The 26,024-nt window shown below is 44.0% G+C and overlaps 1 protein-coding gene and 1 long non-coding RNA gene across 3 annotated transcripts; one reads left to right on the top strand and one right to left on the bottom strand.

The window, feature by feature from the left end:
* The first annotated feature begins 3,393 nt into the window (after nucleotides 1–3,393).
* Nucleotides 3,394–22,366, top strand: SEC62 (SEC62 homolog, preprotein translocation factor). The gene is made up of 8 exons (XM_062005326.1): nucleotides 3,394–3,498; nucleotides 11,501–11,609; nucleotides 11,961–12,066; nucleotides 15,136–15,346; nucleotides 16,916–17,008; nucleotides 19,338–19,398; nucleotides 20,224–20,343; nucleotides 21,119–22,366. The coding sequence occupies exons 1-8, from the start codon at nucleotides 3,463–3,465 to the stop codon at nucleotides 21,595–21,597; spliced, it is 1,215 nt and encodes a 404-aa protein (XP_061861310.1). The 5' UTR covers nucleotides 3,394–3,462; the 3' UTR covers nucleotides 21,598–22,366.
* LOC133626418 (uncharacterized) lies at nucleotides 7,754–26,009 on the bottom strand. Of its 2 annotated transcripts, none has more exons than XR_009819488.1 (4): nucleotides 25,733–26,009; nucleotides 20,292–20,562; nucleotides 17,523–17,646; nucleotides 7,754–8,219 (listed from the first exon to the last, which is right to left on the bottom strand). It is a non-coding gene; the product is annotated as an uncharacterized LOC133626418 (long non-coding RNA). The 2 variants fall into 2 exon arrangements; XR_009819487.1 differs by lacking the exon at nucleotides 7,754–8,219 and adding an exon at nucleotides 12,162–13,778.
* Nucleotides 26,010–26,024: the final 15 nt, after the last annotated feature.

Genomic DNA, 26,024 nt, shown 5'->3' with positions numbered 1-26,024 from the left:
ATGTGTTCTTGCAATGACCAAAGCTGATATTTTAAAAGGATAATTAATTATAGAAGGACAAGAACCAGGAGAAAATAATTCTCAGTTGAACTATGTGTCTTGTAAGTTATATACATACAATAATTCTGAGCTGTACAGAAATGAAATGGAACTTGCAAGAATCGAAGCATTTATGAAGCTTCTTAGTGAAAGATAATTCTGGAGATTTGTCTAATGAATCTTTGTTCTGCTAAATTAAAAGCTAAGTGGCTAACTAAATATTTATAAGCTTCTGAGATGGAAGTGACTCAGGATATGTCTATACTGAAGTGTGCTTCTGAGTTATGACTCATGTATTTGTGGGTGGATTTTAGCTGAACCTGCCTTTAAAGTACATGATGCTGTATGGTACAAGTCCCATATTCCTTGTGTTTTGAAGTCACGTTCAGTGCTGAAGCTGACTGGATGAAAAGGGAGGTCATTCCAGAGCCTGCAGCATGCTATCATCTGTAGATGATTTAGGAAACGGCTCCTACATATTGCTGCGGCATTTGTCTTTGGACTCCTCTATAGAAGACCTTTCCTTCCTTCCTGTCTTCCCTTCTGCCTGCCTTCCTGCCCATTAACACAATAGCTAAGGTAATTGTGGTAATTCTCCCCTCTCTTCCCCCAAAGATGGAAGGACTACCCATGGGTCTGGTGGATAAGCTTCTTGCAATTGAATGGTTTGTTCAGCAGAACAAATACCTGCTCAGACTTTTAGTGTCACTTCAATTTTTGTATTGCAGAAGGCAAAGTGACTCTAGAGACAATTCCTGACATGCTTGCCAGCAACTTAAAGGCCAACATGTAGCCTAGTGCTTCAGTCACATATTAACCATGCTGTAGGGATAAGATCACATCATCTTACAGATTCAGGATGACTGACAATGAGATACCAATAGCACAAATGCCAACAAATTGCCAAGAATAAGTGAATATAAGAGTATAAATACCAGAAAGAGTAGAAGACCATCTAGCTTGGTGTCCTGCCTCAGAGGTGAAGAGAGGATACCTAAAGAAGACTCTAAGAACAAAGCAAACTTTTCAGAACACTTCCTTTATGCCCAGGGACCTAGATCACAGACAAACTGAGGTGATTTTTATGTTTAATAGCTAATTATGCATTTTTGTTTCATTTATGCATCCAGCTGTTTTTTGAACTAAGTTTTCAGCATCCATACTGCCCTATCGGATCACACAGTTGGGGTAAACAGGAGAGAAGAGGCAAACAAATTTGTCAATTTGGCTTCAGTTGAAAAAGGAAACCGCCCCACTTGCATGCAATATCCTTCACAACAGTCATTTAAGTGGTCACGATTCTGAAACCAAAATGGCAGTTGGTACTTAGGAGGCGGTGACTTTACTGCATGGTTCTGAAATGCTTCAGTTTGCAGCTTGCCCTACACCGACATGGACACTAACCTTAAACACAAGCTGTTTGAACCTTCACTTCCACTCCCTGACGCTCTGCGATTCTGCCACTTGCTTCTCTCCTGTTCTCCTGCTGTACCAATGACTGCAAATAAACTTGTCCCATGGAAGATTCAGTCTAGATAGGCTCTGTGCTCCATAGTGGCAGGAAGTTCACCATCCAGTGCCTCACAATGGTCACATTCTCTGGCCCACTTTCCATCCCTTGGTCCTTTTGTATAGATCTCCTAGAAATGATCAGTTTGCCCCCTTTGCTTCACACTGATGTGCTGCTGTACGCCCAGCTGTCCTGTGAAGGGCTCCTCAAACTTCAGATGAATCCTGGAGAAAGTTCTAGGGAAAATGAAAAAGAAAATAGAGGTTAACCATAGAACAGGAAGGAGTTTCACAGCTGAAGTCCAGCTTTGCCTGTTCAAGGATAGCAGAGGGACTCTGGGTTCTGCCATGCTCAGACCCTTACTGAAGGCATTGTGTATTAGTAGTATGCCATAAGCTACAAATGGCTAAAACTTCTTCTGCAAGAAAGCCTCCATTTCAGATGTGCCTTTATGTTGCCGTAAATTAAGCACATAAAATAATTGTTCAAAATTATTGCTATCTTAAAAATATATTTTTTGAATACAGTTTGCCTTCTTTTTAAAAGGCTGGTTTATTGTAGCCATAAAAATTTTTAATTCTCTATACCTACAATTTTATCTTTTGAATTACACTTTTACTGTTCATTCACTCTGCAGTCAGTCAGTTACAATTTGTAACTTGTATAGATTTTCTGCCCAGCAACAGCAAGAGGAAAACATGCAGAAGAAAAAGACGCACCAGAAAAAGCACAAAAACTGGCACAGTGACTCAGGGGCAAATACACTGCTGGAGACAATTTTAGTTTTTTAATTACCTCATTTTCAACCTGAGACGTTCCACAATCATAGGAACAGGAAGGCGCAACAAGATGTGAAAGGATTGGACAAGACAATACAACACCGCACATACTTTTCCATCCCAAAGTGCCAGGGTGTGGTTTGGAAACCTGGAGCCAGGATAAACCATTATACGCTCTGCTAACTTGAGTGACCTCATAGTGAAAGCACGTGGAGCAACTTCTGACAAAAGGCCATTTTATTTTATATAGGTTGCTTTCTGAATCAAATTCTGTAAGTACAAGAGAAGGTCTGGGCAACCAAGTCTGTTTAAGAGCCAGAGGCTACATTGAGAATTTTTAAGGCCATCTTTAAGGCCTCCTATTTAGGAGTTACCAAAAACTAAGTGTATAGCTTCTTACTGCCAAAGAACTGAAGCATCTTTGTTGCAGCAGGATGGGATAGCTCCTCAGACACCCAGTGACACCTCCGAGTGCCGGCGGTCACCTCAGCTTTGCCCGGCCTGCGGCCACGGCCAGGTCACACTGGATCGCTGCCACCTGCCTGGCGCGCAGCCCCGGCTGCCGGCGAGGGAACTGGGTGGCGATTTGGAAGCTGGACTTTAGACGACGGGGCCTGAACACGGCGGGTGAGGCCCGGGCAGAGGACCAGGAGAGGCTGCATCTCTCCCGGAGGGAGTTTCTGATTAACCAGACTGATGGAAATGGCGACGGGGGTGGGCTGGCAGCCCGCCGGGGGCCCAGCCCGGCGCCGAGGGCCAGCCGCGATGCCTCTGAACCGGAGCGGCTCACCAGAGCGGAGACCCAGAGTGGGGATGCTACGAGCACGCTTCCCCTCACAGCTCAGCACTGCTGGCCGAACTGTCTGAAGCGAGGCTAGGCGAGCCTGCAGAGAGGCAGCTGAAGCGGTCTGAGGGGCCGGGCCGAGCCGAGCCGCCGGGCCGAGGCGGGCCGAGGCGGGCCGAGGCGGGCCAAGGCGCGGCGGGGCGGGGCGGGGCGGGGCGGGCGGCCCCGTCGCCACGGGCGCGCGGCTGAGGGGGCGTTGCCTTCGGCCGGCTCCCGCCGCCTCTCGCGAGGCCGTCACCGCCCCCCCCCAGCCCCCCGCTAACGTCACCGGCGGAGTAGACGGGGACAACATGGCGGAGCGGCGGAGGCACAGGAAGCGGATCCAGGTAGCCGAGCTTCTACCTCCCTGTCTAGCCCGGCTCGGCCCGGCCCGCGCCCTCTCCCCTGGCGGAAGCTTCCCCTTCCCCGTGCTCAGGGCGGGCCGGTACTGCTGGGCGAGCTGCGCCGGGCGGCCCGGCCGCCCCTCAGAGGAGCTTCTCCCCCCTCTGCGGCCTCCCTGGCCTGACACTGTGCCGTTGCGAGGTGCTGTGCTGTGCGGTGCGCCCGGGCGGCCCGCGGCAGCCGGTCGTGAGGAAAACGCCCTGGGCTCGGCGGCGCCGGGGCAGCGGGAGCCCCCGAGGAACGGGGGAAGCGCCGCGCTGGAGCTCGGTAACAGCCCGGGCTGGCACCGGGAGAGAACGTTTCGCTCAGAATTTTCTAGCAAATTCGTAAATTCCAGTAAATACCGAGAAAAGCCGGAGCCCGCGGCGTGGCGGAGAGGCGAAGGTAGGAGCGTTTCGGAGGACTGCAGGCGCTAACGGCCCGGCCCCCAGCACTGGCCGTGGCAGGGGGCTGAGGGGCGGCCGCCGGGACGCCCTTAGCCGCGGCCTCCCGCCTGTCCCAGCGCCCGGCCGCTCTGGCCACACGGGGTCTGCGCTCTCAAAAGTCCCCGGTCCCTCCTGGTGACCCAGAGGGTGAGGTTTTGAGCTGTTCCCTATATTTTATCACCGCATTATACTTAGGATCTCACCCGTAACCGGTGCGGAACAATAGCTTAATGTGGTATAATAGCAGTCAGGATAGCCAGCGAGCAGCCACCTCGGCCTAGAGCTTGGCAGCCAGCGTGACTGTTCCGGTGATTCGTAAGCAAGAGACATGGGACAGATGGTATAAGCATCTTAAAAACAAACGTGTCCCAGCCAGGAAATGATGTGGTAAGGAAAGGAAATTTGTTTTTAGAAAACATAAACAAACAACCGCATCTAAGAATAGACCTAATCAGCTTTGAGATCGTGTTAAAATGTAGCGATCGTTATATGGTGTCACTTAAAAGGCCAAGTGAGGATTGCTTAGATATTTTCACTTACCTGGAAGCCTGGACTTCTCAATATGTAATTTCATCGGTGACTTTTACAGTCTTTAATGCATGTTTTGGGCATAGTTAAAGCATGAGTTACTATAATGCCTGTTACTCTTATGAATTATTAATGCTAAGCCTGAATAGTGTTTGTTTGGGATTTATTGCTCTGCTGTAAGTGGAGATAACATTCACAAGAGACATCATAGAGCCATTCAACAATGTACACTTTGTATGTCATCCTTCTGCTTGGTTGCCTTCTTTCCTTTCTCACCCTTTCCCTTTCAAGCCCACATTCCCTTCCCCCAAGAAGATGGAGATGTGCCTGTGCTTGTAGTGCTTCCATTTTTACCCTTTAATTCATATTACTGGGGTAAGGGGAAAAATGCAGAGAATAATTAATCAAAATCTTGTTAAGCAAGCCTTATCAATCACAGGAATTTAGTGAATTCTCGTAACACATTAGAGAATTATTCTCTTTTCATAATCGTTATAGACTGTCCCTTACCAAGAATGACAACAGCTCAATAAAGCATCCATCAAAACCAAATTAAACGTAGTGTAATGTTTTGTATAATACCCAAGGCTGTGGTCTTGCAGGCACTTAAACACATTGTTAATTTCCAGCCTGTTAGCAGTAGAAGTATTTCCTGGATTGCTAGTAATTAAATCAGTGTCTGGATGTTAACACTTAAGGTTTAAGACTGTGGCCTAAATTTGTGATATAATTATGCAGATAAATATATATTGCATCCTAGTAGCTTCCCAGTATCCAGCAACAACAACGGGAAGACAAGATAGCAACCGAAGAATATTGCTGAATGCCCAAAGGGTGTTGTTCTGAATTGGTCGGGGAATAAAACAGTGTCTATTAGTAGTTGTTTTGGGGTTGTTTTTTTGAGCTTTTTGAACTTCATTGGCATAGTTACAGTATGATTATCATGTTTCAGGATAATGCTGCAGGTTTCTTTTAAAATAAAGTGTAGGATTTTTATCTGTAGGTGTTTGAAGTACTTTAGAAGTGTGTACTTATCTTAGTGTGATGTGTACCCCTTAATAAAGAGACGTCTTTTGTCTTGTGTGCAAGTCTGACATTTAAGTACCCATAGTCTTTAATTAGGTCTGCATTTCTTGACAAGAAATGGCTCTTAGGAGGAGGCAAGTACTTAGCTGTGGAAGAGGCTGGTGTAGTAGAGCTTGATTACAAACATTGTAATGGGTTGTGAATAACTTTTCTAGGGTTTTACATCTGCCATCAAGATTGGAATCATGGTAGTTAAGAGCAGCAAGCTATACATGAGATGAGACATGAAAGAAGTCTCAATAAAACAGCTCAAAGTTATTTCAGCCCTACTATCTCTGTTTTCCATCAGGAAGGATGTGTTTCTCTTAAAAAGACCCATTGCCCAATCTGTATTTCATAGCTTAGACTCTTCCTCTGGCAACAGTCTGAAAGTTACAGAAGTTGCGGTAATCTGAACTTCAAAAGTTTAGATAAAGACATTTCTCAAAGTGTCTCAAAAGTGTCATTCCTGATGGTAATTTAACTGCAATCAAGGTGGAAGGTACTTCAGACCTGTGGTGGTGAAGAGGCTGCTCTGTGGGGTATAGATTGCTTGAGGCAGTGGGCTCCCACATGATTCACATCTCCGAAATCAAGAATGCTTGCTGGATATGAAAGACTTTTTAAAAGAAAACCAATATGCTGTCTCTTGGCTAGTTTAGTTTTTTCTTCAGACAGATACAACTCAGAAGATGGGAGATGCTTCTCAGTGCCTGTTACTCCAGCAGCCTGGCCAAAGCTGTTTCATTCCTTGGGAAAAAGATACGGTTCCATATGCATCCTGAAATATTCACATAAGGACAAAATCTTCAGAGCTGGGTACCCAGACAAGCACTCAGCTGGGTAACACGTGGCACTTGGCTGGCAGCTCTGCCATAGGACTGTTAAGTAGACATTAAGTTTTAATGACATTGGCCCGATGCCAGCGTGCATGGTTTTATTCTGCCCATGTGAAGTTTTGTGTATCTTTGCATTGCGATTGATAGCAGTTGCATAGCACCTTAATGCTGTGTCCTCTGCCCTAGAAATGCTAATGCATCTAAATTCTGCTCTTAGGAACAGAGAAAACAGGAAAACGTCTCACTGCAAACTGATGGCTGAGGTGGTATCAATGCCATGTACATACCATTAATGACATGTACCTTTTCCTCTTGAATCACTGGATTCAAGCTTTGAGAATCTCCTGATAAAGAACATCTGCTAGGCAACATTAACTGTTGTAGCCCATTGTTGTGTCTTGGGCTTAGTTGGAAGGAAAATGTGGGTTTTTGTGAACGAGTATGGAAAGGATCTTTAGAACTGATACCACAGTGGTTTGCTAGTAACACAGATTTTAATCCAGCTTGCATGTTGGTCTTTATTGTGTCATAAATACTAGTACAGCTGAGTGGGATGATAACAAGAGAGAATGGATAAATAACTTCTTCAAAAGTTGAGTGGTATTAGGTGACAGAGGAGGAAGAAACAAAGACTGGGGAGGTGGGCAACACAGAAAAATATGAATTAAAAGTATAAGCCCCCCTTGTCAGACAAAGAATGGCTGTCTGGAAAATCTGAGTTACAGTCTTGGAGGTGGGAAGGAAAAAAGTTGAAACAACTGGCCTAAGGTCAGAAGAGGACTGCAGCTGGTATATTGTGGCTTCAAAGTAATTTATATTGCCTCTGTTTTAGAACTCTGTACGTTTACAGCTTTTGCTCAAAAAAAATAGTGATGGCTGAAAGAAGAAAATACTTTCTTTTTAAGAGGTACATATAGAGAAAAAAACAGCTGTTAATATTTTTCTTTAAAGAAAAATTGATGTCTTATGGCTAGCACACAGCCACAATAATCCAGAAGAACTGGTTTCTCTGCGTGACTCTGCCACAGTTTCTTTTAAGAGGCCTCAGGCAATCCATGTACTGGTCATCAGTGCAAGAGTTGGACAGTTTTATGTCCATTAGTCACTGAAGAAAACACAAATGGGAATACTAAGGCCCTAACATGTTTGTTTCTCTGCTACTCACTCCCACCCAGTGAGGTATCAAATTGTCTTCATTTGTGTACTTTTCCTCTGTCCTCGACTTACTTTAGACAAAGTATAAATGTTTCAGCAGAATGAATATATTCACTCCCCAGCCTCAGAACATCTTCTGATCTAAGTTCCTGAGAGTCAACAGGGAAAGGAAAAAGATGATCTTGCAATTCAGCCCAAGATGATGCAGTTGCAGTTGTAGCTTCTGCAAAATATGAGGTGTGAGAAATGGAACATGGTGTGATACAGTGTTGTTTTTGATGTAGCCTCTCAGCCTGAAAAACAGGCTGCATGTGACAAATGTGCTTAAATGTCTTTTTTTCCATATCTGAAAACTATATTAACCATTAGGCTTCCAAAGTCCTCTGTGAGGGACACTGTTCTTAATATCTAAGTTCTCAGATGTAGGACAAAGAAATAAACTAGGTCTTCATCTTATTTAAATCAAAGAAATTTGATGATCCCTTAAAACACAGGAGCATAAATCCTTGTAATGTGTTTGTCTGCACATGAAATAACTTGTCTTGTTAGTGAGAGTCATCATTTACTCTGTTCTGTTTTTCCAGAAACCTTGTTTATACTGCAGTGTTGTGGGAAGAAATCCTCCTGTCTCGGGTTGTGCCTCTCTTCTTGCAACTGTGATGCAAAGGAGGAAAAAAATGAGTCAAATTTCAAGCCATAAATATGCTCTGGCCTCTTGACATCCTTTGAGTACTTCCACAGAGTAAAAGAACCTGAATAAAAATGTTAGTGGAGAGGGAGCAGGAAGCTCGTGGGCACACTATAGCTTTAATAGCTCAGTTCAGATGTGTTTGTTTTTACTGTGTACAGGCCACTTTGCTGCTGCAGTTGTGGCCAGAGGTTGAATTAACTGGGAACTACATCAGGGTACTGAAGGAAGTTCAGAATGCACTGTGCTATACTTTGAGTTGGGAAACAATGGTAGAAAACCAATTTGTTGAGGATTTTCCTTTCACTTCAGTGGGTCTGGAAGGTCCCTGGGTTTGAAAAGCTCAGTGTTGTTTAATAAATTCATATAGGGCAGAATGTTGATAGGAAAGCTGGAGAATTATTCTCTTAAAAAATGTAAATCTGAGTAGGTAGGCCAAGCACTGCTTTTCCTGCCTTCCTGGAGATAGAGTCCTTCTGTCTAGACAAATAAGAAATTTCGTTCGATTTGTATTTGTAATGGCATTCTTCCAGAGTTTGTAAATGATCAGGGATCATAAATCTCCACATGCTGTCTAGTGGCAAGATGCATTTCTTTGATATATAAAATGAAAGTGGATGCAAGGGTCTAAACCCAAATCTAGAGCTCAGGTATTTGGAAGCTTGTCACTGTCCTGTTTTTATTAATTAAAAATTCTTTTAATCATAGAATTTTGAGAAGCCATTTTATAACATTCCAGAAATATATTGCCTGAGATGTTTCTTGAATCTTTTCAGTCTTTCCCATAAAAGCAGACTTTAAATACCATAAAGTTTCATATGCTTTTAAAGGCCGTGTTGTCTGTTTTAAAGCTTTGTTATTTATTGAGAACAACTCCTTGATTAATTTCTATAATCTTCTAAATGTAGAAAGAGGCTTGAAGTGCCTGGGTTTGGGCTGTTTTTACAAGTGACCATGAGTTGAGCTGCATCTTTTAAAAGTTATGCTTAAGGTACTGATATTTTCAGTGCTTTTGTTGGTTTCACCTTGTGATGAAATGTAATATTCTTTTCTGCCAGCTCTCAGTTAATATTCTAACAAGGTGGCTCTGGCTCTGCAAATAAAGGGATGTGAGAAATGAGGATTAAATTGCAAGGAAAACTTTCCCAGAATGAGCTCAGGTAAACTGTGGCAGTCTCTCTCCCAGGGAAGCCTTTTTTTTTTTTTGTTAGAGATGTTATGACAGTACCCCACAGACAAGGACAAAGCAATAGACAGCAGGGAGCAATCAAAAAATGAAACCTTTTTGTGGTGCCAGGCGCTGCCTGTGTGGTGCATCACGTAACCTGTCAGAATCATACATGTTTTAGAAAGAAAGAAAGAGGAATTAACATTGATGTGAGTATCTGTAGCATCTCTGACTGGTTTATGGCCTGTGCTGTGAAGAAGAGTATTTGCTCTCTGAGTTGTTTGGTGTTTGATTTGCTGGTGGGAAGGACTAGAAAAGCATTGTTTGGGTGCTCTGGTGCTGGCTGTGGTACCTCAGCACGTGTGCCAGGTAGCAGAGGTGGGGCACAGCCGCTCCTTACCTCAAAATGCACTGCAATTCCTTGTCAAACCAAACTTGGTAGTGCCATCGATGATGGACTGTGTCTGGTACAACTGCACCATCCAAGGGGACATTGCCCCACAGTATATACATTCTGTGGATACATGCACTGTCAGGTAGTGAATAGTTTTCTGTGAATTATACAGGTTTTTTTAAAGTTAAGGGAAAAAATACAGGATTGAACATGGAGTAAGAATTAATCTAGATGAGGACTGTGAGGATCATCTGGCTTAATTTAAGCATATGTCTTTACAACTATCTAGCTGGTATATAAGAGCATATTTCTATATACATATAAAGAATTTACACTTCAAGAATGATGATAATGTCAGAACTAAGAGACTACAGAGTACTTCTGGCCACTGGGATATCTTCTATTCTCTTTAATTATCCTCAGGAAGGAAAAGCAACAATCCCACCTAGAAGGATAATTCATTAACCAGTTGGTTTTGAAAGTAAGCTGTGCAAACTGTTGAAAATTAACAGCTCTCTGCATCTGAAGTTTTTATTCTGATGTCACTGCATCCATTTGACCTTGCATTTTCACTTACTGTGCTTCCCGCATTATTATCATACATTTTAAAAGCAGTAATGGAGGTTGTATATGTTTAATGACCTTTAAAAAGTCGTATCTTGAAATAGAATCTTTGAATTCTATATATTCATGAAAATCACCAATCTGTTTGGTGGCTTCTCTAATATATTTCTTTGGCCAGCATGAGAACAGATACAAAAGAGGTACCATCAGTCTGAAACAGTATCCTGGTGTTTCTGTTATGGATTGGGATTGTTGGGATTTGGAGGATTACCCTTGCTGATGAAGAGCACTCTTGCAGAACCTAATTTTTCAGGAAGTTTGCACGGGTCAGAGTAATATGCCCAATGTTTGTTTCAGCTATGTTTCTGTGAAGCAGGAACAATATAAAGGTTTTCCTTTCCTGTTTACAAATACTAGATCTTAATTTTTACATAACTGAAACTGCTGTCTCCATCCTTCTGCCTTACAAATCTTTGAACTCTGCTGCCTCTCCACGAGCTGGTAACTGTAGAGAACTCAGGAATGTTTGCAAACCGAGGGCTCCCTTCTAAAACAGCTGCTTTGACGTCTGTGCGCTTCATCCCAATGTGCTTCCTTCTGATGCTCCCAGGCTTTGCCTTGGAAAAATCCCCTCAGTGGTCCTCTGAACTCTGAACAGTCATGCAGTGGTACTGACATTCTCTAGCCAGACCTTTCTGCTTCTTTTAAGCATGGCTTTCTCCTCTTTCCCAGGAAGCTGAAGCTGCGCTATTCTGTTGGTGTGCCTGCCTGCCTGGTGTTAGGCATGTGCTCTTTCCTCCATCTGTTTTCCTTTGCTCTCCACCTTACACCTGTTTTCATACAAACCTGTGTCCCTTATGCAGCTTTCCATATGCCCAGTGCTCTCCTGTCCCTCCTTCAGTTTGCTCCTTTGACAGAGCTGTGAAAGGAGTTTGTGTAGGAATGCTTCTTTGCTTTATGTAGACAGTTCTTCAGAAAAATAACCTATTTTCACATCTTTCACGTTTTGTTATTTATATGTTGCCATAAAATAATGAGGACATTACAATATCTGATTTTTGAGCCCAAATGAGTCTTTCACGTGTTTAAAACAGGATTAATTTTGCACTTTGTTATTGTAGGAGGTGGGTGAGCCCTTCAAGGAGGAGAAGGCTGTTGCTAAATACCTGCGTTTCAACTGTCCAACAAAATCCACCAACATGATGGGCCACCGAGTTGATTATTTTATAGGTAGGGCTACCTTTAACTGGAGAATGGAACTGTCTTCAGAATGGAACTGTCTTCTAACATTGTATTTGGTGAGATGGGGAGGGCTGTTTTGGTTTTATTATTAGTGCTTTAGCTCATAGGTACTGATAGTACAGTTTGGTTTTGATAGATAGACATAAAGTGACTCTTTGCAATGTAAAGGTGTGTAGTTGTCAAGAGTGCTGTATTTCAGAAGAGTGGCCAGTCTTACTAGATTTAGTGATAGGATGTGGACCACCACATCCAGAACAGACTGGTTGGTTTGGTTTAAGGAATGTAGACCAAATATTAAAATCAATGTTAATGCATTTTTAATTCCCTTCTTCCCTCTAGCCTCAAAAGCTGTGGATTGCCTCCTGGACTCTAAATGGGCAAAAGCAAAGAAAGGAGAAGAGGCTTTATTTACAACGCGAGAGTCTGTAGTTGATTACTGCAACAGGTATGACCTCACCTGAGTCACTGTGGTGGCTTAACCCCAGCCAGCAGCTGAGCACCACACAGCTACACGCTCACTGCTTCTGCTGTGGGATGGGGAGGAGAGTCAGGGAAAAACAAGTACAACTTCTAGGTTGAGGTAAGAACAGTTTACTAACTAAAATGAAATAAAATAATGACAATAATAATAAACAATATTATTATAATCATGGTATTGAAAGTAATAAAACACACACCAAAAAAACAGGAATGAAAAGGAACAAAATGAAACCCTAAACCAAAAAACCCAATTGATGCCCAATACAGTTGCTCACCACCTGCTGACTGATGCTCAAGCACTGGTCTGCCCCTCCCACACAACTCCCCCCCAGTTTCTGTACAGGTTGTGATGCTCTGTAGGATGGAATAGCCCTTTGGCTAGTTGGGGTCTGCTGTCCTGGCCATGCTCCCTCCTAGCTCCTTGTGCACCCCTGGCCTCCTCACTGGCAGAAAAGGCCATGACACTGTGTAAGCACCAGTCAGGAATAAGTAAAACAACCCTGTGTTATCAACACTGTATTTGGTACAAATTCAAAACAGCCCTGTACTAGCTACTGTGAACAAAACTAACTCTTATCCCAGCCCAAACTAGCACTTAGTAAAGAGTATAGTTGTCAAGATGTCGGAGTTATTTAGGAACCTGTTTCACTTAGGCTTTGTGCATTCTAAAGTATTTGTGGTTGTATGTAAAAGTAATGATCATCATCTGTGTTCTCAAAACTCTGTTGTGTTTTCATGATGCTGCTTGGGGCAGCAAGAGGAATAAACTGATTTTCCTCAATTTTGTAGTTATTTTAAGTGAGTATGGTCAGAGCACTCAAACTTTCCCTTTCGTAGCCTCAGTGAGCTGGCATGGCAGAAGCTGGACTTGATTCCATTTGTGCCTTGCAGATGGTACATCCCTGCTGCCTGTGTACCCTCAGCGCTTTGTTTAGATGAGTGGCATATTCTGATGTACACATACCCCCTCCTTTGGGGCAGACACTGAGAAATAAGAGGACTGACTGGCTACCCTTGGAGAGCTCTGTGAAAGCTTTTTAGGAATGAAGAACGTGGCTAATATTTAGCCTTTTTTAGCTAGTCATCCTGCAGGGTGAGATTCTTCCCCCCACTTCTAGGGCTGAGGGAGGGCTGATTCTGTGTTTGAACTTTTAACCTTTTGCTGATTTCTTCAAGAAAGTTTAGGGAAAAGCATTATTTTAATGCAAGCAGAAATCCCTTCAGAGTCTTTGGCCTGGGGTTAGGACTGTGTGTGTTCTTCAGTTACTGAAGCACTAGATGAGACAGTAGTTGGTTAAATCCTTCAGCTCCAGCAGTGTAAAGAATGTCTGTGTAGGGTGCAAAGAAAATCAGTTCAACTCTGTTCTCTGGTACTGTTTTTTGTCACCAGGGTCATTTCCTGCCCTGAGGATCCATTTGGCACCGTGCCACATCTGCAGTTTGGTTTCTCCTGCTCGCTTCTATATTGCTGATAATGCTGAGGCCACCTTTGGTCACCAAAGCTGTTTTTGGAGTTTTAAACTTTAGCACTGTCCACTTCCTCAGCCTTTGGAAGGGATGGAGGAATATCTTAATATAGAAATGATCCCCTTGATTTAAGGGCTGACAAGGCTTCTATTCATGTTAAAAACAAGTACCTTCAGTCCTTTGGTGTGGCCATAGCTTGTTTTACCTGCCCTGTCAAACAACAAACAAATAACAGATCCTGCTCCTTCATTTCATGTCAATTGCATTGATCAGCTTTGTACTTAAAACTAGTTTCTAATGGAATTCCTAATGCTGTTCTGGACATAAGGCTTCCCAGTACACTTACACATTGATCAAAGTTCAGCAAGCTGTCTTCTGAGGGCTTTGGTTCACAAATAAGCTACATCAATAATGCTTTGTTCAGCAGATCCATAGAGGGTCAAAAAGTCAGGAATCAGCAGGTAATCTGGTTAGGGATCAAGGTCTGTCCCTCAGGACTAGCTATTGGCTGCACTGATACCATAGGTCTTGTACGGTCCTGTCTGTTCTATCAGAGGCAGTTGCAAGGGAAGGAGCCATCGTGCCAGCCAGATCTCTCCTGTGTCTGCTTGGTACCTGAGCCCCCTCAGCTTCCATCTATGAAGAAAAGTAGTTTCTCCCAAACAAGTGGTTTTTTGTTGCTAGAAAGAGAATCCACATCAACAGCTGTCTGAAGGAGGCTTTTTTATATACCTGAAACAACTTTGCTTGATAGACAGCATGCACCTGAGTTTAACTGGGAGAATGACTTCTCTCTAACAAATTTTCCCAATTCAACAAGCAGTCCAGAATGCAAGCTTTGTCTGCAGCAAGAGGAAGGAAATCAAGGGCAAATCAAATGGATTTGGAGCATAGGGTCAGGATTTTAGGTGCAAATGCATGCTTGGAGTTCACCCCCTCCCCCTGCTTCCTCCCATCTAAAGAGCAGTATCCTGTACTGCTTGTCCCTTTCAGAATTTGGCTGGGATCCTTTCAAGGACGTTATTTGTTTGTGCCAACCTTAGGTCTGCCACGTGCTACTGCCTAGTGCCCCATGGGCCACAGACAGACTTGCTGTGAGGTGTGTTTGTAGCTGACAGGAATGCAATGCTTGTGGACATACCACAGCTTCAACAGAGACACTGTATATAATGAACCAAGGAATGTGATAAGCTCTGTGGCCACCATCTCATATTTGCTATGACCTTGAAAATAAGTCTTAGATGGACTCCCATTAACGGAAAAAGCAATTGAACTGACCTGGTGGCTTTCTCCACCCTGTGTTTTGTGTGTTTGTGTTTATCTGTGCAGAAATGTTGCCCCAGAAAAGGATGAGTTTTATCTGGTTCTGAACAGATGAACAAAAAAGACGTGGGATAATGAGGTCTGGTTGTAACTGAGCAGGCAATGTTGACCTCTGTCTTTCAGTCATACTATTCATGATTCTATTAGATAGATAATCTAGAGTGGTGTCTGGGAATGTAGTTGAATATAAACACAATTATCACAGCCACACTTAGATGTATCATTTAACTTCTTTCATTTTAAGACTCCTGAAAAAACAGTTCTTTCATCGAGCATTGAAAGTGATGAAAATTAAACCTGACAAGGATACGAAGAAAGAAAAGGAAAAAGGAAAAACTGAGAGTGGGAAAGAAGAGGAGAAAAAGAGCAAGAAGGAAAGTGGCAAGGATGAAAAAACAAAGAAGGAGAAAGAAAAGGAAAAGAAAAAGGATGGTGAAAAAGAGGAGTGTAAAAAGGCAAGTACTGTCTGTAAGGGAAGAGACAAATCTGTAACAGAGACTACATTAACTGATTGTTAAGATTGCAATGGTATAAAACTGTGGGCTGGTTTAAGCTGTAACATAGCTTTATTTGCCTGTTTTCATCTCTAAAATATGCTCTTTAAAAAAACAGCAAACCTACAACTTTGGAGTTGTTCTGATTTTGATCTAGATCAAAAATGTTTGGCCTTTGTCTCCTGGTACAGGCTGAGCGAAAAGCTGCCTCTGCTACTGCAGTGGGCAACACTGCCTCGTACAAGTGTGGGTTAGCATGGGGTCACTATGGGCCCTGGTGTCAGAAAACACTGCAGCTGCACATGTGAAACAAAGCCAGGTTTTGCCATGTTTGGTAACAAGATCATTTGGAATGTATTGTACTTGGTGCTCATGAATAGCTCTGGAAGGGGGGCCAGGTTTGTGTACCATGGCTCTGTTACTGATCTGCACAGTTCCTCCTTTCACATCTCCTTTCCTTCAAGTTCAAACTATTATTGTTTACAAGTTTCCGTATGTTCTTACACGTTTTCCTTCCTGATATCTCTTCCTAATATCTCTTCCTGATATCTCTTCCCCTTCCATTTAAATGTTAGGAATCTGCAGGAGAAATTTGTTGAGGGGACGTGTTTTTTTTGTCTCTGTACTGTGGTGTGACTCCAATGAGAGCTGGCAGGATAGTGCTCAAAAGTTAACTCCCGTGTGAAATAATGGCAGCTTCAGTGAGAGGTGCGGTCTGTGTGCAAAGGTCCAGATCTCAGCAGAAAGGTACATGACGAATAAAATAATTAGAAACAAAACAACCTTGCTGGTTGTCTAAACACAGAAGCCAGTAGAAGGTTACCTAACCCTTGTGGTACTTCAAAATGCTGATCATGGAAGTTCTGAACTCCAGTTCCCTGTTGTCTGGACAGTTACATTATTAAGTGGGATGTTAATTTTTAAACTAACCATTTTTTGTTGAACTGGTATTTTGGTGGATTATATAAGGCAGTGGGTAGTAACCTGAAAACCCCCACAGGATAAAAATTAGTTAATTTCAAGCAAAGACATAGACAATAGAAGGAACCAGGAGACAGGATGGGGGAAGCACAAGATCCAAAGGGAGCTTGAGGAGAATAGAGAAGAAACAGGCAGTAACTGATTCTCAAAGAATGTCCATATGGTAAGTCTGATACCAATTAATTCTAATAACAGTAGTGATTAATTAGTGTTGGTACTCTGGTCTTGAGCTTTGTGCATACTTTCTGCTCATGTCAGCAGAGCTCTGCTATGTGTCTGAAGACATAATGTCACCCTGAATTCATAGTTCACTCTTAGACACTAACTAAAGCCAAAATCTCTTTCCTAACAATTTTCTTTTATTTTTGAGGTAGCCAGTTGCTAATAAAGCAGGAGGAAATAAACCTCTTTACTTAAAAAACCCCAAAGTGCAAATGTTATCTTCAGTTTGTGCAAAGCTGTCAGTCTCAAGATATTAAAAATACCCTAATTAAGCCTTCCTTAAAAAATTTAAATATATGTATCTCTATAATTTATGTTTGTCCTCAGGATGAAACCCCAGGAACACCTAAGAAAAAAGAAACTAAGAGGAAATTTAAACTGGAGCCACATGAAGACCAAGTTTTCTTGGATGGAAATGAGGTAAGATTTATGGGTACTTTCTAACTTCCAGTGTCAATGTACTGTTGTCAGACAAGATCATTTACTGGATTTCTGCAACCTCTTGACATGTTGAAAGAAAAATTAGTGGCCATGTGATGTCTGATCTTGAATCATCTGACTTGGAGGTATTTGCAGGGAGGTTTAGAGGGAGAGAAATGTGCAACAGTAACTTAAAATTCTAAAAAGAAAATTGAATTCCCAGTAGTTGAGGTGGTGGCAGCCATGAGGTGAGATGTGTGTCCCTGGGGTGTGATGGGCTTTTGGAGGAGGCTGCCCCAGAGCAGCTCTGCAGCACTGTGCCTGGGGCTGACACACAGCATAGGTGAAGCCCCCAGAAACCCAGGTGACCCCACGGCTTAACAGGAGAGTGGGATAGAGAGCTCCTGAGGCCCCTGCCAGCGTGCACCATCCTGTGGGTGTTGTCAAATATTCCTACATAAAACAGGACTTTTAGAACATGGTGGTCAGTCATAGGATGGGAAGTGAAAAATACCTGTCATCCGGAGGCTGGCTGGCTGTGACCTGAGCAGAGAGGGGACGCTGGGGCACTCCTCAGTTCTCATCCTGGCTTTACCACTGAAACTGTGGTCTTTAATGCTTCTCTGTACTTTGCTTTCCTGGAAGACAAAGGGTTCAGTTCTGTAATGGCTTGTAACGTATGGTCATATTTGTGCTTTTAAGACGTGGCTTAAGTGCTAAGCCTTTACTTCAGCAAAACCATGCTGTGCTTGGTGTTGGTCCAGCATGTCTCTGTACTGGCATCTCATGTTCTTGTACACCTTTGTTTATAAAACAGTGAACTCTGAAAGTAAATCACTTGTGTGGAAAATGTAGTTCCTTTATGTGTCTTTATTTTGCTCCGTCATTCTTTTACACCCTGCCTTGCTCCATTTCATCCTGCCTTTGACCCCCCCCTCCTGTCCTTCACAGGCAGTAACCAGGATGGCACACAGCATTCAGAACAGGGGTGCAGTGCTGCATTGGCAGTGTGACAGCATTTACTCCCTGTCTTAACATCGATTACTTTTTTATTAATGAGATGACATTTCTTAGGAGCTGCAGCTCCCAAGAGCTTTTTTTAAGTATTGGCTAATTTAGAGCCAATCCTTGTCGTGTTTTCATTAGAGCTCGTTTTTCCCCTTTTCTGCATTATTTTGACCTTACAAACTCTGAATATTACGTGCCATTGTATTGCCCAGGCAGGTGACTGACAGCAGAGCTACACCTGCATATGGTCAACTCTCACACTTTCACAGGAGCAGAATATTAAATACTTGCTGCATCACACTGAAAAATGGTGCTGCCTCTAAGGTGTCCTCCTGGTAGTTTGTATTCACCTACTGGCTGTGAGAGTTGCTGCTTTCTGGTACTCAGCAGCTACTTTTCACAGCTAACAGTAGCTGAGATTCAAACTGGTTAGTTTGGTAAGGGAAAAAAAATCAATTTTGTTTATCCAGTTCAGGAAAACCCTGCACTTGACCAAGGAGGGCGTCTTTTTTATAAGGCTAAGCAATTCTGATGCAAAGGGATACACAGTTCTCATGCAGACATTTGTTCCTGAGCATTGCATCTGCAGCCCTGCAGAGAAGAGTGCATGGGGACACAGCGGGTGCAGCTGTACTTGGGTGAGGCTGTTGGTGGGATCCCAGCCCAGCTGGGCATTTGAGCTGGGAGCTTTCTTCCATAGGTTTAATCTGGTGTGGATTTTTCCCCTTAAGGTGGGCTCTTTAAAGCCAGAAGTATTTTTTCTGTGTTCACTTGGTGGACTTGATCGAATCTTTTTGTTTACAAAAGTGTTTTGGCTTCCTGAACTATTAATGAATAAAGAAGTGTAAAACCAAACCTTATTTCAGTGCTATTTCTGAACCTTCCATTTCTCTATCAGTCATACTTTTCCCATCGTTTCCCCAGGATTTTACATCAAGTTACTCTGATACAGCTTCTACCATGAAGTAATTCAGTCAGATTTCCACTGCTCTTGCAGTGTGGGAACTGCCTCCTCTCCCAGCTGGCAGCCCCCAGTGCAGGCAGTGCCAGTTCAGGCAGGGCTATGGGCCCACGGGCAGGCAGCTCCTTGCCTGGCTGCTTTCTCTCTCCTTTTGCCGTTCTCTCCCTGGCAGAAACCTGTTTCCAGTCCTGCTAAAAGTGTGGCCCTGCCCACGATGCACAACTCCTTGCCTGGCACTGACCACAGGGCCCTTTGCTCAGCACCCAGCATTACAGCATGGCAGTAAGCATTTGGATGAGGGAATAAATGACATTAGCAGAGCTTGTTTTCCAAACATAAACCAGATTATTTCTGTTGTAGGTGTATGTGTGGATCTATGACCCTGTTCACTTTAAAACTTTTGCCATGGGACTTGTACTTGGTAAGTAGGAGTAGACACTAGTGAGTGCATCAGAAACAGAGGCACAGTATCAACAGGCCTGTCTGTCCTGGGAGAAGCTTGTCATTTTCCTGCACAAGGCCCTTGCTCTTCCATTTCAGCATGATTTGATACCAGTTGTATTAGAAGGTTTTTGGTCTTGGGGTGGACAGGCTACACACGGTAAACAGCTGAAATGGGCTTTAGCAAACATCTGTACTTGCACAGGTTTGCAAGGTGTGCTTATGTTGATTGCTTTAAGCTAACAAGGAAGTTCTCCAATAGGCAAATATGGGTTATATAAACACATGAAAGATGGTAATCATTTTAAGCTATGGATGATACCTTTCTAACTCTAGAACTAGTGTTGATGTTAACTAACATCAGTGAGCTTGCGGGTCAGTGATTGTACTGCTGGTCTAACAGCCCTGACATAAACCTGCCAGCTTCCTTGCTCTGAGAGCACTGCCTTTCCCAAGAGTCCTTGTTACTCCATGGGGCCATGTCCAAGCCTTTAACCAGGCCTTAGGGCCACCAGGACCTTCCCCAACTCTCAGCTGTACTGGTTCCAGGCAGCCCCCTCTTGCCTGTTTGCTCGTGCCCTCTCCTCTGAGCTGCGTAGCTCTGTTGACCGAGGGCTGACCAAGCACGGTGACTTAGAGCTGCTGAAGGCTCACTCTCTACCCACTATGAAAATGGCAGCAGTGAATCTTAGCAAGGTTTCAGCCAAAGCCTAAAATACTGTCAGTAACTCATGCTCTGCTGAGCCCATACTGTGCACATACCAGGAAAAACTAACACTGCTTTTCCTTTGATCTTTCTGCCTAGTGATTGCTGTTATAGCTGCAACTCTGTTCCCGCTCTGGCCGGCAGAGATGCGTGTTGGTGTTTATTACCTCAGTGTAGGCGCGGGCTGCTTTGTCGCCAGCATTCTCCTCCTCGCCGTCGGTAAGTGGGGGTCACCTTCACTCTAGCAGCCGGGGATGCCCTTTTCAGCCTGACACTTGCGGGTGTTGCTCTTCCTCAAGACTTTGCCGTTGGTCACAAAGTCCGTGGCTGTATTTCCCTCCTGGCCACCGGGTGTCAGGGTTGTGCCGCAGAAAGTCCGTTTGCACTCGGGTCACCTGGTTGTTTCCTGCAGGGTGGAGATTTCTTCACTGCCTCCGTCTAAAAGATAGCAAAACAAACCCCAGAGCTGTATCACAAAAAGTTCGATTTAAATATGAGAAAAAACCATTTTACTATTGAGGTGAGGGAGCCCTGGCCCAGGCTGCCCAGGGAGGGTGTGGAGGCTCCTTCACTGGAGGTTTTCCAAATCCGCCTGGATGCATTCCTATGTGACCTGATCTGGGTGGGACCTCCTTTGGCAGGGGGCTTGGACTAGATGATCTCTAAAGGTCCCTCCCAAACCCCACCAGTTTGTGATTCTATGTGAGAACAGGTTCAGTGGCCAGAATGGCATCACCAGGATTATAAAACTTTCTTTGTATTTCTGTAACAACAGGGATTACAAGTTAAAGGTACAGAGTTAATGAGGTGGAGGAGATGTGGCACAAACAAACTATTCCACAGTGCTGTTGCAGAATAAGAGATCTTCCCCCAGGGTCACTCCTGTCCCTGCCTCAGGCTGGGCACTAGTGGTGGACGTCTCTCACACTGTAGTTGTACAGTGTGGATCTTTATCATCAAAACCAAAATTTCCCCCCTTTTTCTTTAAATCCAGCTCGCTGTATCCTATTCCTGATCATCTGGCTGATCACTGGAGGAAGGCATCACTTCTGGTTCCTGCCAAATCTTACAGCAGACGTGGGGTTCATTGACTCCTTCAGGCCCCTGTACACACACGAATACAAAGGACCAAAAGCAGACTTAAAGAAAGAGGAAAAATCAGAATCCAAAAAGCAGCCAAAATACGACAGTGAGGAGAAATCAGACAGCGAGAAGAAAGAGGAAGACGATGGGAAAACAGAAGCGATGAGGAACTTGGGAACAGAGGGCTCGGGAGGAGAGCGGCACTCGGACACTGACAGCGACAGGCGCGACGACGACAGGTCCCAGCACAGTAACGGCAATGGCAACGACTTTGAAATGATCACAAAAGAGGAACTGGAACAGCAAACAGACGAAGGGGATTGTGAAGAAGAAGAGGAGGAGGAGGAGGAGGAAGATACTGCAAGTAGGCCTTCTCATGAAAAGTCATAACTCACTGTGGTTCGGGGACTAAGTATGTGCAAATGGTTGGATTTTCTTTGTTGGCTGATCACCAAAACATAGACTGTACAGTAGCATCTTTGATGAAATACACGTGTCACCAAACAGTTTTATATCTAGTTCCTTCCTTTTTGTTTTTAACCATTAACTTGATGACTTGGTACTCTGTTAATCATTAATACCCATTGACAGAAGTTTTATCAATCTGACAAGTTTTCTATTGATCAATAGATTACCCAGATCGTCCTCAAACGTACTGAAAAAAAAGATCATTTTCTGGTACTTGCATAACCGGTCAGTTTAGCTTCTCAAACTCGCTTTTGTAAACCAGGTAAGAGTTGAATGACCAAATCTCAGATAATTCCTCATTACTCATTTGATAGTGAATAGTAAAGCCCTCCTTAGCCCACGGCTTTCTTGATATTTTTTCTTGATTTTTTTTGTTTGTTTTCAAAAGATTCTGAGAACTTTCCTGAGAGAACTAGTTTGAGCAGAAGTACTTTGCTGAAAACAGAAAAAACTGGTAGTGCCGATTTGGCTGCAGCACTCTGTGTCCCCCTGAACACGTGCCAGCAACCGAGGAAATCCAAACTGGGTTTGTACATCTGGTTCAGAGAAAGGTGTCATCTCCCGCAGGCGAAGGAAGCAGCACGGCTTGGAAGTGAGGGCTGTTCCCTTTCCCCTGCTCCTTCATAAGTAAAAAAAATACTAAATGTATTCTGTACATAATTTACAAATAAAGCAAAACCATTTACTTTAACCGCTACTTATTATTTAGAGGTTTGATCCAGTGTTCCGTTTGTATCCTTAAAGCCATTTTGTGGTGTATCTGTCGGCAAAATGCAAGTCAAGAGGACCTCACAGAACATTTGTATGTGATCGGTAGCTGTTCCACAGGAGCTTTAGTTTTGTGCCAACATTCCATGTATTTGAGTAAACTGATCTTTATTAAATGAAAGCAAACCACCAGCTGTATGTATGCATTAATGTTAAAGCTGTCTGTATTCTGGACCTGGAATACTTTTTAAACTGAGGTGGCAGGAGAGTGCAGAAATGCAGGTGACTTTTGGACAGTGTGAACTGTCCTTTAATAAGTTGTTTATAAACACCCTGGAGCAGTCTGTGCAGTCTCTCCTGCAGGTCCCTTTTTGGGGAACGTCCTGTATGTTTTGGGTAACTAAGCACCAAAGTAGTTAAGATGTGCCATCATTCCTCTAGAGGACTTTGATGGCAACTATAGATGTGATTTTCGCTACTCAGAGAAGGTCAGGGTATGCATGACTTTTTAGTATCTGATGCAGAGAGTATTTTTCCTAGGCTAAATCACTTCCTTGCCCTCTCCTAGCATTGTCATTTTGGATGAGGATGTTAATGTTTCAGATTGTGCAAATACATCCATCATAAGGGGCATGTGTGTTGAGTCTCTAAGCCTAATACATTGATTTAATGGCAACAAGTGATTTTGAAACAGTGCTGGCCCTTAAGCACCCCAGTGAAAGGTGCTGTAGCCTCAACTTCCTTATTAAGGGCTAGCCAAGTCCTTTTAACTTTCAAACTCACTTCCCTCTCACTGTTCCTCTGCAGGAGTGAAGGGCCATGTCAGGGTGGCAGAAAACACCAGGTGGAGGGGCTGCAGAAGCCTGGTTGTGACACAAAGCAAAGGGAGCCGACAGTGGTGTCCCTGGTGTGACTTTGCTCATAGCAGGCCAGACTGGGTTATGAACTGACTTGTTAATGGTTTTGATGCAAGATCCACTGTTCAGTACCGAGAATGCTGCCAGAGGTACCTTTGAATGAGGCAACTCACGCTAGGAACTACTGTGTTGTGTGGAAGAGCCTGCACTACTTGCCAGCACAACTGTCTGAGAGGAGTTGGCTCTTAGATAAAGAGACATCAGTGCTGTCAGAGACCTTTAGAGAAAGGGTGGTGATGTTTTAACTCACTCCAGCAGATCCTTCAGGCTACTGAAGTATTCTAACACCAAGGACTGAGTGGGTCAATTTCTAAGCTCACTGATCAATCCCTCTCTATAAAAATCAGAGCAATACAGCAGGCCCTCACCTGCTTCACTGCTGTGCTGCGAGGGTATCTGAGCAGGTGTTAGCAAAGCACTGTGCTGGGAGACCCAGGATACTGACTTCTAACAGACTTTCACCTAGCAAAGGTACTGACTGCTGAGGATGATTTGCTACTGATTCTGATCAGACACTGCACAGACAGTCAGAGGAGAGCGGTGGGACGTGGCCCAAGGCTCTGCTGTGCTCCAGCACAGCGGTGGTGCTGTCTCGCTCAGAGCATAAGCAGGAGGACAAAACAACCAGTGTACATGAACCGAGACTGAAGCAGCTGCTGACTGTTTTCAATAGACTTCCTGGTAATGGCTGGTACAATTTCATTAGGGCTTCTCATTTTATTTAATAAAACATTGGATGATTTTATTTGTAATACAGCAACAGGCGCAGGGAAACAAAAGGCACATTTCCTGATTGTGTCCACACAGAGTCCCTTACTGGCTGACACAGCAGGTGTTCGTTGGGCTGTGTGGTATTTGTTTTAACATGAAAATAATGATCAGTCAAGTAATTGTTTTCTGAGAAGCGATTAGTTAAGAAATAGCACCATGCAAAAGGTTGCAATGCAAGTTAGAGAGCTAACAGTACCTGGTAAACACCAGTCATGCTTTAGATATAGATCAATGTATTCTTGGCAGGTGGTAACCACCACTAATCCCTGTAAACCAGAAACAAAGCACAGCAAAGGTGCAGCTCAGGATCCCAGAGAGCACTCTGCAGCTTGCATCCAGACACGGATGGGGATGCTTATGAGATGCAGAAGAGTCCTGAGCGACTCCCAAGAGCCTTAACAGTGCATTTGTATTTTCTCCTTCTCATGGCACAGGAGTCTTCAACCAATAATTAAGAAAAGTTACTTGCTGGAGACGCCTCCTCTAGTTCCCTCAGCAGGCCCTTCCTGAAGTGGGATGTGCTCCTATCTTATACATGTTGGTACATGGCAACTGAAACAACAAATGGCAATCTAAACTAGGACTTTGATATGGAAGAGACAAAAAGCTGTTACTGTGAATTTTTATATTCTCTTAAGTAGGTTGCTACAGAATGGCCAAGCTAAAAAGCCAACCCAAACCAAAGAAGGTTTTATATATACTTTCAGGATTATCTAGTTTTATTCCTCATTATCTTAAAACAAATACTGAGTCTTCCCTAAACTCTCTCAACTTTTCTTAACTGTTAAGAATCTCTGAGGAAGACAGTGTCTTTGCCAGGATATTGTTCACAACAAAATATTCCTTAGTGTTTACTTTATATAATTACCACAACATAGTTGCCATTTAAACACTAAGATCCCCTGTGGAAGAGAATAAATACACTGTGTTGAGGGGTTTGTACAATTTTGTGTCCTATGTTAAACCCAGAAGTGTTCTACAAGACCATGACATGACACTGAAATTTTGAACTGTGTTGCAAATATAATTCCATTGGCTGATTTCTGCAATATTCAGATTTATTTGATGGCTTAACCAACGAGAAAAGGAGACATATGCTGCCAAAAGGTGATTTGTCATGTATTTAGAGGCATTCTGCATTTGGTTATGGGATCTGGAAGCCCACAAATCCAGGGCATTTCACACGTGATGAGGCCCCAAGTTAGCCCACATGCATCCCCAGAGCAGGCTCCAGGGACAAGAGACTTGCTGCCAGGCTGCAAGGATGACAAATACCTCCACAAAACACACCAAGAGCCCTTCCAGCTGCAAGAGCAGAAAAGAAACAGAGATAACTTGTTCCAAAGTCTGCTGAGTACCTTCAGGGACGTCTCTGGGAGGGGATCACCATCCCCAATCGCTGTGACTAATTCTGTATGGGTGAAACCGGTGACAATTTACCAACTGGGCTGAGCCACGCAGCCAGCCTGGGTGCGTAAACACACCGTGGGGGAACACAAGGTTTCACCAAGGAAAACCTCTTGTGGTCGCTGCCCCAGGGCACGCCACGTCCTGAGGGTCGCGGCTGAGGGCCTGGGCTGCCACCAACACCCGCCCAGTGCCCCGCCATCGCCCACTGCCGTTTTTGCACACGCGTGTCACTCCGAACAGAAAATATTTACCTGCCATGCACGTAGCAATGTCACGGCCCCGGGAGGGCCGGCGCCGCTCTGCCCTCACGTCTCAGGTAACGGCAGGTAACTTCCTTTCCTTCCCCTCAGCTAGGGCGGGCGTGCGCGGACGGCGGAACTAAACACAGCATTTCCAACCCCTTTTCTCAAAGCGGGTATTTTTGCCTCAGCGCGAGCCTCTGAACGCCGCTCCGCGCCCGCCCGTCGTGAGGCAGCGCCGCGCCCGGCCGGGGCTGGGCCGCTCGGCGGGAAACCGCCGGGAGCCGCGGCGCCTCCTCAGCGG

The sequence above is a fragment of the Colius striatus genome, chromosome 12 (assembly GCF_028858725.1).
Source record: "Colius striatus isolate bColStr4 chromosome 12, bColStr4.1.hap1, whole genome shotgun sequence".
Lineage (NCBI taxonomy): Eukaryota > Metazoa > Chordata > Aves > Coliiformes > Coliidae > Colius > Colius striatus.
This window is presented reverse-complemented; position numbering and strand designations above follow the sequence as displayed.